Source organism: Macaca fascicularis, chromosome 1 (assembly GCF_037993035.2).
Source record: "Macaca fascicularis isolate 582-1 chromosome 1, T2T-MFA8v1.1".
NCBI classification, from domain to species: domain Eukaryota; kingdom Metazoa; phylum Chordata; class Mammalia; order Primates; family Cercopithecidae; genus Macaca; species Macaca fascicularis.
In genome coordinates, this window is record NC_088375.1 from 116357613 (window position 1) to 116373084 (window position 15472).

Here is a 15472-nt window from a genome sequence, read left to right on the forward strand (position 1 = left end):
CACTGACGTTGGCAGTGCTATGCAGTAGCACACCATCATATAATGTTGTCATGATACCATTACAATTGACATAAATAAACTCCAGAGCATAGACAATAGTGAAATGTCACAAAATACTTACATTGTGGTAAGTTTTGCGTCTTTATTGCATTTGTTTTTAATATTTTCTTAATTGCAAATTTATATAATTTTTAGATGATGATCATTGTTAACAGTTGGCTCACAAATTTTCTAAAAATTTAACAATAAACTCTTTTAAGTTAATATGAGCTAAGTCCAATACACCAATGTTATTTCCTGCTTTTGATTTCTTGGTCTTCCTTAATGTTAGTATGAACGTCTTTCTTCAACTCTCTAAATGTCTCAGGCATTATCTGTTCAAATACTGCCTTTTCAAAAATTCAGTTCCATTTTCAAGAAGTCTTTCAAACTCACCTTGCCATTTTTGATAATCCTCTCTTTCTTACTTATGCTTTTAATACTTCTTTTTATTTATTTGAGCATGTTTTAAAACTTACCTTATATTCTCTATTTGGTAATTACAATATCTGAGGTTTTTGTAGATATGATTTCACAGTTTGTTTCTTACTCAAAGTGGTTTACTTCTGCGTGTTTTGTGATTTTCATTTGTGAGCTTATATCAAATCATAATGTTAACGGTGGACGAGTCCAGGTTCTTGGCATCTTGAGCAAAGAGCTGAACAAAATGCACAAACAAAGGAAGGAAGGAATGAAGGGATTTGTTGAAAATGAAAGTACACACCACAGTGTGGGAATGGTTCCAGGCATAGGAGCTCAAAGACCCCGTTACAGAATTATTGAGAATTTAAATACCCACTAGAGGATTCCATTGGTTACTTGGGGTACGCTCTATGTAAATGGAGAGAACGAAGTAAAGTTACAAAGTCATTTACTTGACCTACACCCTAGCAGAGGACATTTCCTGTCATTGCTGAAGTGTGAATCAGCCTTTTGTTCCCTGCCTCTAGACCCTATTTTCCTGCTTCAATAACTGTTTTAAAGTAAAATGTTAAGGTAATCTATATTTTGGCCACAAGTCTATGTGAGGACAGGCTTGTGGTTAGGAGTGCTTATGGGAGACTTACCCCCCATCATTTTACCTATTTTATCCATCATTTTTGAATTATTTTGTCCCAAGTATGTTTCTCTGAACATCTAGTCTTCCACATTGCTAATAAACTATCTTTAGGACCTAAATTAAAGATCAGACTCATGTGAAGGATAGGAGACTGGGAGACCAGTTAAGAGGCTGCTACAATGGTCCAGGCTAAAGATAATGAAGACCTGAACCTAGGAAATTGCAAAATAAACCATGAGAGAAGAAGCTGAAGTGAGGAGACATCTCTAAGGGAGAATTGGCGGGATTTAGTAGACAGAAGTTGAGTGAGAAAGAGAATCAAGGATGACGTCAAGGTTTCTAGTTCAGTATTTTGATTTGTCAGAGATACACTAACAAAAATCATGTTAAATATTCTCCAAAATGAACCTGAATGGGACCTATGTTTAAGCATTTCAAAATCTTGTTAAATTTAAATTTCTTAAATGTGTTTACAGGCATGGAAAGAAGAGCAAGATCGATTAGCAGAAGAGGAGCGCTTAAGGGAAGAAAAGAAAGCAGAGAAGAAGAGCAAAGAAGCTGGTAAAAAGAAAGGCAAGGATAATGTAGAGAAAGAAGATAGTAGGTCTTTGAAGAGAAAACCAGCTCACAAGGAGAAATCTAAAGAAGAACCAATCAAGGTCCAAGAAGTAATAGAAGAGTCCCCCCACCAACCAGAACCTGAGATAACTTACTCAGTACGCTCCAATTCTGTAAAACTTAGTCTCTTTGGGCTATTCCTATTTGTTTTGGGAAAATACAGCTATTGTAAGATTCTTTTGTTTTTACTGCCACCACAGTAGGCCTAGGGTTTCTTCTGGTATCAGTGAGCTCAAACCTGTATTCCACCCCTGATGTCTAGAACCTTGTTTCTAGTCAATCATCAAGATGAAAACAGCCTCAGGTCACTTTTCATTTGAGTGCCACGAACCTAGCTAAGGTCAGTAAAGGTAGAAATTTGACACAGAAGTACTCTTATATGTAAATAAGTGAACACAAAAGTTGGCTTTTTCTGTCTCAGACGATGACACTTGCTGACTACATTTTGTTGTCTCTTTGTGGGCAATCATGTTTCTGGCTTGTATGCTTTTGTGAAAGCTTCCCTTTGCCAATTCTCTCTCAGCTAGCTGTTATGAGGAAAACCTAATGGGAAAAAAAAAAAAATGGAAAGAAATCTAACAGCCCCTGTGCTTTGTAGCTACTCCTCTAAACCAGTTGTTCTCAAGTTTTAGCATGCATTAAATCCCCTGGACCTCTGTTAGCAACACTCAGTAAAAAATATCTTCTACATATGACCTCCTTAAGTGGAGTGTCCACTCTCCCCAGCATCAGTTCACTTTAAACAGAAAATTAACAACCAGTGAATGAGAACTTGATTTCTTCTTGAACTGCCTTGACAATAGTATGATAATTCAATTTTCACTAGGTTATGAGAATGTACCGATGAACAGAGTTTAACATAATATCTTTAATTCTGCCTGTTATAACACCATAGATGTTTCTAAAAATAATATGAACACTGGCCTCTGAGTCTGCAAAGTGACAGACATACTTAGCGAAATTAAGCTTCTGGCAACTTTAGTTGGCTAACACTGATAAGTTGATTTTTGTCTATTGAAGCTTCACATTCAAAGCATGATATTTTCTCTTCTAGTTTCACGGATACAATATGGGAAATATACCTACTCAAATCTCGGGGTCAAATTACTACCTGTATCCTTCTGATGGTGGGCAGATTGAAGTGGAAAAGACAATGTTTGAAAAAGGTACATTTTGAAAGCAACCGGTTAATGACTGGAAAGATAATAATGCATTTCAGATAACCAGGGGCCCTCTACTCCTGAGTTTCATAGGCGAGAGTGTTATTCTGTCCCCTACAATACATTTAGGTGCCACAGTCAGCATTTTCAGACTTCACACTTTCTTCTATTGTAATTGACTCTACAAGGCATAGGTCAGTCAAGAGTTTAACTGATACATGCTAATATGACCATTCTAGTTGTTAAAATATTAAAATACTTCCATACAATTGGTAAAAAGTAATAGTAACTGCAATAAGCAATTAAGTAATAATTTTCATTACAGCACACCTTGTTATCCCAGAAACCAAGCACATTCTGTGAGTTTATTGCATTTTTCTGGTGTGGCTTTTGAGCACAGAGCTTGGAACCTACTCCCAACATCCACCTATTGTAGCTCTTACTAAGATTTGCATAAGCGTACAATGCATATAAGTTTCAGGTGATTGATAGTGAATTCAGTATTTTCTCCTAGTTCTGTCAGTTTTGAGGGTTGATAGCTCAATCCAAATTGAGAGGAGATAGCCAATTTTTTTTTTTAAACAAAAAAAAATGGGTCTGAACACTAAAAAAGAGAAAGCGTTGTTGGAAAAATTTTTATTAACTACCACAATAATAATAATAGCTACCAAAACTAACACATAATTTTTAGAAGTCGCAAAACCATTTCACATTAATTATATCATTTGATGAATCATAATATTGATTATAGGCATACATTGCCTCAGCCAGTTCATTTTCTCTTCTGAAATTGGGTTTGAAATGTGACTAAAAGGCCTGCAAATACCTCCTTGGTCTCCCTGCCATTTATGCCTGGAATTCCACCATTACTTTATTTCCTTAGGCTTTGTCTTATAGAGGTGTTGACATCTCTAGGCATTTCCCCTCCCTGGTTTATATTCTATGCTGCCTTTTTATTTTTGTTTCAGGGATACATATTCAGGTTGATTCTATAGGTAAATTACATATTGCAGAGGTTTGGTCTGCATATTATTTCATCACCTAGGTAATAAACAGAGTACTTGGCAGGTAGTTTTTGGTCCTCACCCTCCCCTCACCCTCAAATAGCCCTGGTGTCTATTGTTCTCTTCTTTGTGTTCATGTGTTCTCAATGTTTAGCTGCCATTCCTAAGTGAGAACATGTAGTGTTTAGTTTTCTGTTCCTGTGTTGGTTTCTGTGGAGCATTGTGTAACCATCTTGTTGAGGAGCTTAATGTGGCATCCTAATCGCCCATCTTCTATTCTATGGTTCCTCCTCAGGCCCAACTTTTATCAAAGTGAGAGTGATAAAGGACAAGCACAATTTTATAATTCATTTAAATGACCCTAAGGAAATTGTGAAAAAGGAAGAGAAAGGGGACTATTATTTAGAAGAGGAAGAAGAAGAAGATGAGGAACAAAATCTTGAAACAGGTAAGCAGCTGCATCTTTGTGCCAGTGGAGGTTAATGCTTAAGCAATGCGCTGAACGCATCTACCTGACACATAATACATATGGACCTCTTGCCCTTAGCACATGGAATTTTTCCACATGGTAACTGAGGTATTTTGACATTCTGTATTATAATATGTTATTATACACATAGTACATCGTAGTGGGCTGCTTATTTGGCTTTTGTTCCTCTGGGCACCGAGCTTTTGATTCCAGTTGTTTGATACAGAGTCTACCCAGACTGGTCATCTTTATGGAGCAATCATTGAGTTTGTCATGTCTATTCTGCCCTTAATTTTGGTTTATGCACTTGTACCAACTGAGTTCTCGAAGATGCAGGTCCTTTCGCAGTGATTCCATAGTTTCAGCTTCTTTCCAATAGGCACTGCAATGATGAGGTTTCTTCCTATGCTCTATCACTTAATGCTCTGTAACACCAAATATATTAGGTTGTAAAGACAAGGAAAAACCATACATTTGACCATGAGAGTCATTACCTGCTTGGAAATGAGAGCTGCAAATGGATGTCCATTGATAAAACACCATGAAACTTCGTAACACCATTGTACCAGGAAACATCATTAAGATAAATTAATTGCTTCTTTCTTGTCCAGTATGGTGTTGATTATACCTGCAAAAGAAAATGAGTTACTAAATGTATTCAACTCAAATTAGTGATATAAGGGCAGGGCGCAGTGGCTCATGCCTGTAATGAGGCTGAGGCGGGCTTATCCCTTGAGCTCAGGAGTTCGAGACCAGCCTGACCAACATGACAAAACCCTGTCTCTACAAAAAATACAAAAATTAGTCAGGCGTGGTGGTGAGCCACTCAGGAGGCTGAGGCATGAAAATCACTTGAACCCTGGAGGCAGAGGTTGCAGAGCTAAGATCGCACCACTGCACTCCAGCCTGGATAATGGAGAGAGATGCTGAAAAAAAAAGAAAGGAAGAAGGAAGGAAGAAAGGAAGGAAGGAAGGAAGGAAGGAAGGAAGGAAGGAAGGAAGGAAGGAAGGAAGGAAGGAAGGAAGGAAGGAAGGAAGGAAGGAAGGAAGGAAGGAAAAGAAAATTAGTGATATGACCAATAACTAAATTTCACATATGAGTTTAGTGACATTTTCTAAACCCAAGGTAAGAACACAATGTTTTTTTTCCTCTGAGCCCTTTGCTAGAGAAAGAACACGATGTTTGATAGGTGTGAATGTTCCCAAAAACTTAGCACAGAAAATTTTAAATGACTTCTTTGTTTTACCTGATACAAAGATATATGGATTATTAAAAATTGAGAAATATGGAAATACTTAAAGAAGATAACCATTGCCTATAATTCTGCCACCGCAGTGATGACCTCTGCTAATAATGTATTTCTTTCTTACTTTATCCTCATGAGCATTTTCATATTCATTAAATATTATTTGAAAGCAATATTTTTTTGATGATTTAATTTTTTATCGGTATATAATTATAGTTTACTTATTTCCATGTTTTGCATACTTAGGTGATTTCCACCAAAATAAATCAATATATTTAGTTATATTTATGAAATTCTATGTAAACATACATAGTTTCATGTATGTTTACATAGAATTATATGAATAGGACATCTTGGCTGGATACATAAATATATATACATACATGAATAAGTGTACAATATAAACATACATGAAGATATGTATGTTTATTTACATGAAGATATGTATATAAATTTACCAATATAAACATATTGGTAAACAATTTACGAATCCTCCCGCCTCAGCCTTCCAAAATGCCAGAATCACAGGTGTGAACCACCATGCCTAGCCTGCTTTGTTTTGAAATAATTTTTTCACTTGAGTTGCTAAGAAACTCATTTGAATCTCAAAAGTGACCATTCTTTCCTTCAAGTCATCTACTGATTATGAATGGTTTGTTGAGAAAGTATATTTTTAAATTCTAGAAAGTGCTTTTTAAAATATCCTTATGTACTTTAAAAAATTCAAGCATTTAGCTAACTCTTCTATAAATTGGTAAACAATTTACCAATATGTTTATATTGTATAGTTGTTCATGTATGTATATATATTCATGTATGTATATATTATTTTTATATAAACATTTATATATTCATATGTATAATAATTTAATTATTTTATTTTTTAAATTATTGGCTAATGTCCCATTTTTAGCCCTAATATTAAACCTTCCATTTTCATTTCAGCTTTAATTATCCCTGGAGTCTGCACACTTTGACCTAAATTTGCCCCACAATCTGTTTTTGTTTGGTCCATGAACTAAGAATTGTTTTTGCATTTGTAAAGAATAGTTCATAAAACAAAAGCAAAGAAGAAAATGTCGTAAACACCATATACCTGGCCTATAAAACCTAAAACATTTACTATCAGGCCCTTTTCAGAAAAGGTTTGCTAATCCCTGATCTAGATGGATCTACAACAGATCAACAGACAGGGAGACAGATGAGGATGCAGAGAGGAATGGTCACTGCCCACCACTGCTTGCTTTCTTCTTTTCCATTTCTGTCCTGGTTTATTTATTTTTGTTTAGTTTTATCAAGTTTTCTCTTCACATGAGGCACACGATAGTATGCCCTCTCAATGTTTATGCGTCTCTGGATATCTGGAAGGACGTCTTGGCTGGATACAGGATCCTTGGGTTGTCATCCTTTTCTTTTTATGATTCATAGTTGCTATTGCATCATCTTGTAATTTTCACATTAGAAGTTGATGAGCCCTTGTAATCTAAGACTCAAGCTCCAGCTTTAGGTCAGGAAATTTTAATTTGGTTGTTAATTTAATTTTTGTTCTTCTTCATTTGTTCCTTTTTTCCTTCTGTAAAAGCCACACTTTGCATATGTTTATCCTCCAAATCTTTTATGTCTTTTGTATGGCCCATGAACTAAGAATTGTTTTTGCATTTGTAAAGAATAGTTGAAGAAACAAAAGCAAAGAAGAAAATGTCATAAACACCATATACCTGGCCTATAAAATCTAAAACAATCACTATCGGGCCTTTTTCAGAAAAAGGCCCTTTTCATGTTGTTTTTCATATAAACATATTATCTCTTTAAATGTTTGCTCTGAGTTTCGTTTTGTTTGTTTTATAGACAGGGTCTCACTTTGTTGCTGAGGCTAGAGTGCAGTGGCCCAATCATAGCTCACTGCAGCCTCAAACTCCTGGACTCTAGGGATCCTCCCACCTCTGCCTCCCAAGTAGCTGGGACTAAAGGCACGTCATGACTGGCTAACTTTTGTATTTTTTGTAGAGATGGGTTTCACCATGTTACTCAGGCCTGTCTCAAACTCCTGGGTTCAAGCAATCCTCCCGCCTCAGCCTTCCAAAATGCCAGAATCACAGGTGTGAGCCACCGTGCCTAGCCTGCTTTGTTTTGAAATAATTTTTTCACTTGAGTTTCGAAGAAACTCATTTGAATCTCAAAAGTAACCATTCTCCCTTCAAGTCATCTACTGATTATGAATGGTTTGGTTAGGAAAGTATATTTTTAAATTCTAGAAAGTGCTTTTCAAAATATCCTTATGTACTTTAAAAAATTCAAGCATTTAGCTAACTTTTCTATAATTTATATTTCGCTGAGCATGTGTTCTGTTTGTTTAGTGGTTTCTTTCTTCTGACTAATACTCTTGTCTCTGTCCACTCCACTCCATTAAATGGCTTATTGCCCGTTCTTCTTCTCAAGGTTCTACCAATACACTCTCTTATTAATAGTGCATGAAGATGCCAATTTTCGTGAACTGAACCCTACTGGATATTAAGCATTATCTTTTTACTTTACCAGACTTTATTTTTTATAGCAGTTTTAGGTTCATGACAAAATTGAACAGAAGTTACAGAGATTTCTCAGCATCCTCTTCCCGTACACATGCACAGCCTCCGCCACTATCAACATTCCTCACCCAGAGTGGTACATTTGTTACAGTCGATGAACCTACCTTAACATAACATTATCACCCAGAGTCTATAGTTTACATTACCCTTGGTGTTGTGCATTCTAAGGGTTTGAACAAATGTATAATGGCCATGTGTCTACCATTATAGTATCATACAGAGAAGTTTCACTGCCCTAAAAATCTGTGCTCTGTCTATTCATCTCTCCCTCCTTCCTAACCCCTGATAATCACTGATCTTTTTACTGTGTCCATAGTTCTGCTTTCTCCATAATATCGTGTAGTTGGAATTATACACTATGTAGCCTTTTCAGATTGAATTTTTTCATTTAGTAATATGCATTTAAGTTTCCTGCATGTCTTTTCATGGCTTGATAGTTTATTTCTTTTGAAAATTAATAATATTACATTGTCTAGATGTACCACAATTTTATTTTCCCACTCACCTACTGAAGGACATCTTGGTTGCCTCCAGCTTTTGGCAATTGTGAATAAAGGTGCTACAAACATTCGTGTACAGGTTTGTGTGTGGACATAAGTTTTCAACTCCCTTGGGTAAACACCAAGTAGTGTGACTTTTGGATTATAGGGTAAGAGTATGTTCATGTTGGAAGAATCCACCAAACTGTCTTCCAAATTGGCTGTACCATTATGCATTCCTACCAGCAATGAATGAAAGTTCTTGTTGCTGTATATCCTCACCATTATTTGTTGTTTTGGATTTTCTCCGTTCTATAAGGTGTCTAGTGGTATCTTGTTGTTTTAATCTGCATTTTCCAGATAACAAATAATATTGAGCATCTTTTCATATGCTTATTTGCCATTTGTATATCTTCTTTGGTGAAGTGTCAAAGTTTCTTTCCCGTTTTTTAATCAGGTTTTTATTTTCTGTTATTGAGCTTTAAGAATTCTTCATACATTTTGAGTAATAATCCTTTAACAGATATGTCTTTTGCAGATATTTTCTCCAACTCTGTGGCTTCTCTTTTCATTCTCTTAAAGCATTACCTTTTGTTCCATGGTTCATTTGAATTTCCCAGTCTAAAAATTATCTTTGCATGAGTTACATTATTTTAAATCAATATTGCCCCATCTTTATTATCTGATAATGGAGGAAATGGTGAACTGAAAATAAAACAACAGGTCAGAAAATTCACAAATTCTTTACATACACCTTCAGATGTGTGTTTCCTATTCATGATAGAAAAGAAATGGAATCAACCTAGATGCTCATTAGTGGTGGACTGGATAAAGAAAATGTGGTACATACATACTATGGAGTATTATGTAGCCACGAAAAACTAAAACATATCCTTTGCAGCACATGGATGCAGTGGAGACCATTATCCTAAGCAATTTAACGCAAGAACAGAAAACCAAATGCTGCATTTTCTCACTAATAAGTGGAATCTAAACACTGAGTACACATGGGCATAAAGATGGGAATGATAGACAGTGGGGCCTATTTAAGAGGGGAGGTTGGGAAGAGGGTAAGGATTGAAAAACTACCTATCAGGCACTATGCTCACTAACTGGGTGATGAAATTGTTTGTACACCAAACCCCAGTGACATGCAATTTACCCATGTAACAAACCTGCACATGTACCCCCTAAACCTAAAAACTGAGAAAAGAAAAAATATGTGCCGGAACAATTTTGTTTTAAAATTATGTTTGACTGAAACAATTTTTAAATGTTTTAAAATGTAAACAAGTTTAAATGTGGGAATTTAAGAAAATGTTTTAAAATGTGGGGAAACTGTAACTGAACTGATGGTTTTAATTTTAAAAGCCATGTGGATGATCTGCCAGATGAATAATCTGCTTATGGCTATGCCATCAACCCATTGATTTCCTCACTTCGTTGTAACCTAAAGTCCTTAAAACAAGAGTTTCATGTTCTTATCTTTGTAATTCCACCCTACCTCTAACAACCCTGAGTGCATGGTCAAGCTAAACCAATTGTTTTTAAGTTGATTGTGGTAGACCACAATCTTCGTTATATTTATTTTGAATTAAATGAAAACATTTTTGATTTCATTTTGTCTTTTAGAAGTATCAGACGCAAAGAATAAAGCTTTCAGCAAGTTTGGATCTTTTTCTGCCACCTTAGAAAATGGAATCTGCCTCTCAATAAGTTACTATGGATCAAATGGAATGGCACCAGGTGAAATGAACACAACAGAAAGGATAAGTGCGCCCCACTGCCAAGGGCCCCTGCAACTGCCCATTCTCAGTCTGCTCACTTGTCAATAACATGTTATGATTTAATGTTCCTCATAGTTTTTCCTGCATAATAGGAATAGAAGAGGGGTGTGTGTGTGTGTGTGTGTGTCTATATATGTGTGCATACATATGTGTGTATACAAGTATATATATATATAAAATCTTTCATACATAGATGCATACAAAATAAAAATGCTTTGAAATGCTTTGACATTTTATATAATCCTTTATATAATCACTTATACATATAAGATTACATGTGTGTGATATATATACATGTATGTATACATGTATATGCACACACATATATACCAGTTATCCTTGTCAACTACTCCATAAAAATGAGCCTTTTAGTTGGGTGTAAAAGAAAGCATAAATTGCCAAGGAATCCTCTTGGTTTTCTTTGTGAATCCTGTAATTATAAAACTGTTCAGTGTGCTTCAGGTCATTAGCCTTAAAGGAGCTACTAAGTGTACAGAAAGCTTTCTGTACCTTTCTTTCTTTCTTTCTTTCTTTCTTTCTTTCTTTCTTTCTTTCTTTCTTTCTTTCTTTCAGACAGGATCTTGCTCTGTCACTTGGCTGGAGTGCAGTGGCACAATCATGCCTCACAGCAGCCTCAAACTCCTGAGCTCAAGCACTCCTCCCACCTCAGACTCCTGAGTAATTGGGACTATAGCGCACACCACCACGCCTGGCTAATTATTTTTGGTATAGATGAAGTCTTACTATGTTTCCCAAGCTGGTCTTAAACTCCTGTGCTCAAGTGATGCTCCCACCTTGGCCTCCCAAAGTGCTGGGATTACAAACGTGAACCACTGCACCCAGCCTTCTACCCCATTTTCAGTAAACAAATTATCCAACTGGAACTATTTCTTTACAAACCACAAAATAGGATGTCACTTTACCAAGAACCAATTAGGAAATTTGTGGCTTCCCATGCATTTTAGAGGGATCTAACCACAACATATTTTTTTAAAGTATTATAAAATCAAAGGTAAACTCAATGCTGCCTGAACTTAAAGCTATATGTTAGTGTCAATCATGGTGATCCAATTACCTGTCTTTCTATATAGTTTCTTTTTTGCAGTGATAAATTTTTCATGGATAATTATAATTTTATTTCTTACCTTGTGCCAGATATCCTAGTACTCTACTGAGTTTGAGAGTCCATTAGATTTCTTAGTATTTTGGCTTTATTGGAGATTTTGTGTTTTAATTTTGTCTTTGTCTTTGATTTGTTGTTAAATCAGCAACTGGAGAAGTCATTTGATGCCTAACAAATTTTGTATTAAAATCCATTATCACTACACAGTCACTAAAAATTCTTACCTCTTCTTAATATAGGTTATCATTATTTTAGATTAAGATATTTATACCTACTATCAATTCTGTTGCTCCTATTCCTGAGTGATTTTCTTAATCCTGATTTAGTCCTTAAATTAATATGTAATAAATTTTAAACAGATGTTCCTAATTTCAAGATATAAATATGGCATTTGAAAATGTTTATTGTGTAGATAAGTAATATTTTACATCCTATATGTTTTTTTAAAAAGTTGAAAGTATGTCAGGAGATCAAGACCATCCTAGCTAACACGGTGAAACCCCATCTCTACTAAAAAATACAAAAAAACTAGCCGGGCGAGGTGGCAGGCGCCTGTAGTCCCAGCTACTCGGGAGGCCGAGGCAGGAGAATGGCGTAAACCCGGGAGGCGGAGCTTGCAGTGAGCCAAGATCGCGCCACTGCACTCCAGCCTGGGCAACAGAGCGAGACTCCGTCTCCAAAAAAAAAAAAAAAAGTTGAAGGTATAAGTCTTTGAAAAAAAACACATACATACATATATATATGTATATATACACACACACATTTTCTAAGGGTTCATATATAACTCATATTTAAGAACTTTATCTGCTAATGGCTAAACAGATTTCCATTCCAATTATCCCCCTTTAATTGGGTATACACAGCTAAACATAATTTAGTAACCTTTTGGACAAATAAAAAGTAGACAATACAGCTATGAAATAGGCAAAAATATAAAAAAACCCAATCAAATCTTTGGACACTACTTCCTCTTGCTAAGAGGAATAGATCATTCTTGCTTCTTACTGCCTTTCAGGGCGCCTACTGAATACACCTAAAATTAAGAATCTTAATCAGGCCCCAACTTGAGTTTTACATGATTGTTTACCCAAACCCTGAATGACAACCGACCTGATCCATTTTCCCATAGACAAGTATACCCTCCTACCCTATTATTTCTATGACTTTCAGTTCCTTGAATAAACTGTGCTGTCTCTTACATCTGCCCATTTTCTTATGCTGTGCCACTACTCAGAATACTTTCTGTTGTCATGTGCACCACCACTTAGCAAGGTAAAAATTGTTGTCAACTTGTATGAATTTTTGAGTTGTAAATATTATTTCACAAGGATATCAAATTTGAATGTTGAATCAACTTCATTTTTACTTTTTCTGTTTTTAGAAGATAAGGATCCTAATTTAGAAACAATATTGAATATCCCTTCAGCACTCACTCCAACAGTGGTTCCTGTTATAGTGACCGTTCCTCAAAGCAAAACTAAAGGGAAAATAAAAGGCAAAGAAAAACCCAAAGAATCTCTTAAAGAAGAAGAGCACCCAAAAGAAGAAGAGAAAAAGGTAAACGAACCTTGCTGTAGATTCCCAAACTCTGTTTCTGCTTCAGTGTTAACTTTTTTAAAACCATGAATTACGTCAGTAGTGTTATTACAGTGCATACATTTTATTGTGCAGATACATTAACGTCCCTTGTAGTCTCAACTTTGAATAGACAAGAAGGATTTGTACACAAAAGTTGGGTTACCACTCCAGGAGACATATTGTCATACATAAGTTGTCTCAGGTCATTCATTCTAAGTTTGGAAAAACTTAGTTCAACCTTTTTTCCACTCTATTTCTTGGATTTTCTTTGCTTTTGATTGGTCAATTTGCTGCCATCCCGTATTTTTAATACTTTGTTTAGCTCCAGTGAGATGAATAACAATTGGAAGAAAAATATATTCAACCAAACAATGGAAACAGTTTCATTTGGTCAAGTTGGTCTTAGATATTGATGTGCTAAGAATCTAACAAGACTAACAGCCCACCTCTGATTAAAGAGAAGTCCACCCATTACCCCTAGCCCTTCATCATAGTACACACACGCGCACACACACACACACACACACACACACACACACACACACACTTTGACTCTAAACGTTTTCCTAACAGAACAAAGATCAAAAGATGGTTCTGCTTTTACACTGTTGGTGGAAGTGTAAATTAGTTCAACCATTGTGGAAGACAGTGTTGCAATTCCTCAAGAATCTAGAACCAGAAATACTGTTTGACTCAGCAATCCCATTACTGAGTATATACCCAAAGGATTATAAATCATTCTACTATAAAGACACACACTTCTATGTTTATTGCAGCACTGTTTACAATAGCAAAGACTTGGTACCAACCCAAATGCCCATCAATGATAGACTGAGTAAAGAAAATGTGGCACACATACACCATGGAATACTATGCAGCCATAAAAAAGAATGAGTTCATGTCCTCTGCAGGGACATGGATGAAGCTGGAAGCCATCATTCTCAGGAAACTAACACAGGAACAGAAAACCACCGCATGTTCTCCCTCATAAGTGAGAGTTGTACAGTGAGAACACATGGACGCAGGAAGGGGAACATCACACACCAGGGCCTGTCAGGGGTCAGGGGTAAGGGGAGGGAGAGCATTAGGACAAATAGCTAATGCATGTGGGGCTTAAAACCTAGATGTCGGATTGATAGGTGCAGCGAACCACCATGGTACATGTATACCTATGTAACAAACCTGTACATTCTGCGCATGTATCCCAGAACTTAAAGTAAAATTAAAAAAAAAAAAAAATTTTTAAGAGGGTTTTAAAACACAGGTAACAAGAAAGCTACTGGTTAAGTCTTGACTATTGGTACTTATACTAAAAAAATACAGTGAAAAAATAATCAACTACGGGAAGATGAAAATATGTTTAAAAGTCCAAGAACCTGGGTTTCAGACTCTGGCCTTTTAAAAGTTATGAGTTTTAAATACGACAATGCCTCTGCACCATATTTACATAGTTATACTAGATAAAATTTCTCATGCCAGGCCACTTGACTCTTGTTAAGTAAAAATGTTCAAGTGTTAAAACAGAATAACTCCAGGTAATTCTTTTAAAATTAATTTGGCCAAAGGCATCTTGCTAGCAAACTAATGTGTTCACTCAATGTTTTTTAAATAAATGATAATGGAAGGGTGAAGGATGATAACTGGTTTTATGTGTGATGATAGATTTGCCATGGCAGGTTTGCATCTTTGAGCAGTTTTGTTCATTTCACAGAATTTCATAAGCATTTTTCTCTTATTTTTGCTTTGCATTTTTAATTTATTTTTAGCTAATTATTTATATATTTTTCCTCTGTTAGTGACAAAGAAAAGGCAGAATAACTTAAATGTTCAACAATAGAAGACTAGTTAGAAAAAAACAAATATCCACCAATTGGGTACCAGTGGAGTGATTTTAGTGGTTAACAAAAGAGAACCAGTTAGAAAAATTGAAATGATTATCATTAGGGATTGTTTGAAAGTTAATAAGTAAATTTCATTCTTTAGTACATATAACCAAACAAGGGATTTAGGCATAACTGACATAAAATTAATTAGGATTTTAAAGTAAACACACCCAAACCCTCATTAATTTATAAATAACTTTATAATTGTCTTTTTATTTTATTACTTTCATTTGCTACAAAAGCAATATGTGCTCATAATAGAAAACAAAGGACAGATACCTTAATAGCATAATATCTCTAGCATCCAAATTGTAAGAACATACCAAAAAAAGTGATGGAGATGTTGGTCTCTCAAACACTTTTTCTGTATTACTTTGGGCTGCTATAAAAAAATAGACTGGATGATTTATAAACAATCAAAATTTATTGCTCAGAGT

The 15472-nt window shown here is 35.5% G+C and overlaps 1 protein-coding gene across 1 annotated transcript in view; it reads left to right on the top strand.

Annotated features, from left to right (window-relative positions):
• Nucleotides 1-15472, top strand: part of SPAG17 (sperm associated antigen 17) — a 238915-nt gene that overhangs the window by 144599 nt on the left and 78844 nt on the right. Inside the window, exons 21-25 of the mRNA XM_005542180.5 lie at nt 1576-1815; nt 2772-2883; nt 4177-4329; nt 10297-10410; nt 12956-13131. Coding sequence (XP_005542237.3) covers nt 1576-1815; nt 2772-2883; nt 4177-4329; nt 10297-10410; nt 12956-13131 — 795 coding nt within the window. The remainder of the gene's footprint in view (nt 1-1575; nt 1816-2771; nt 2884-4176; nt 4330-10296; nt 10411-12955; nt 13132-15472) is intronic.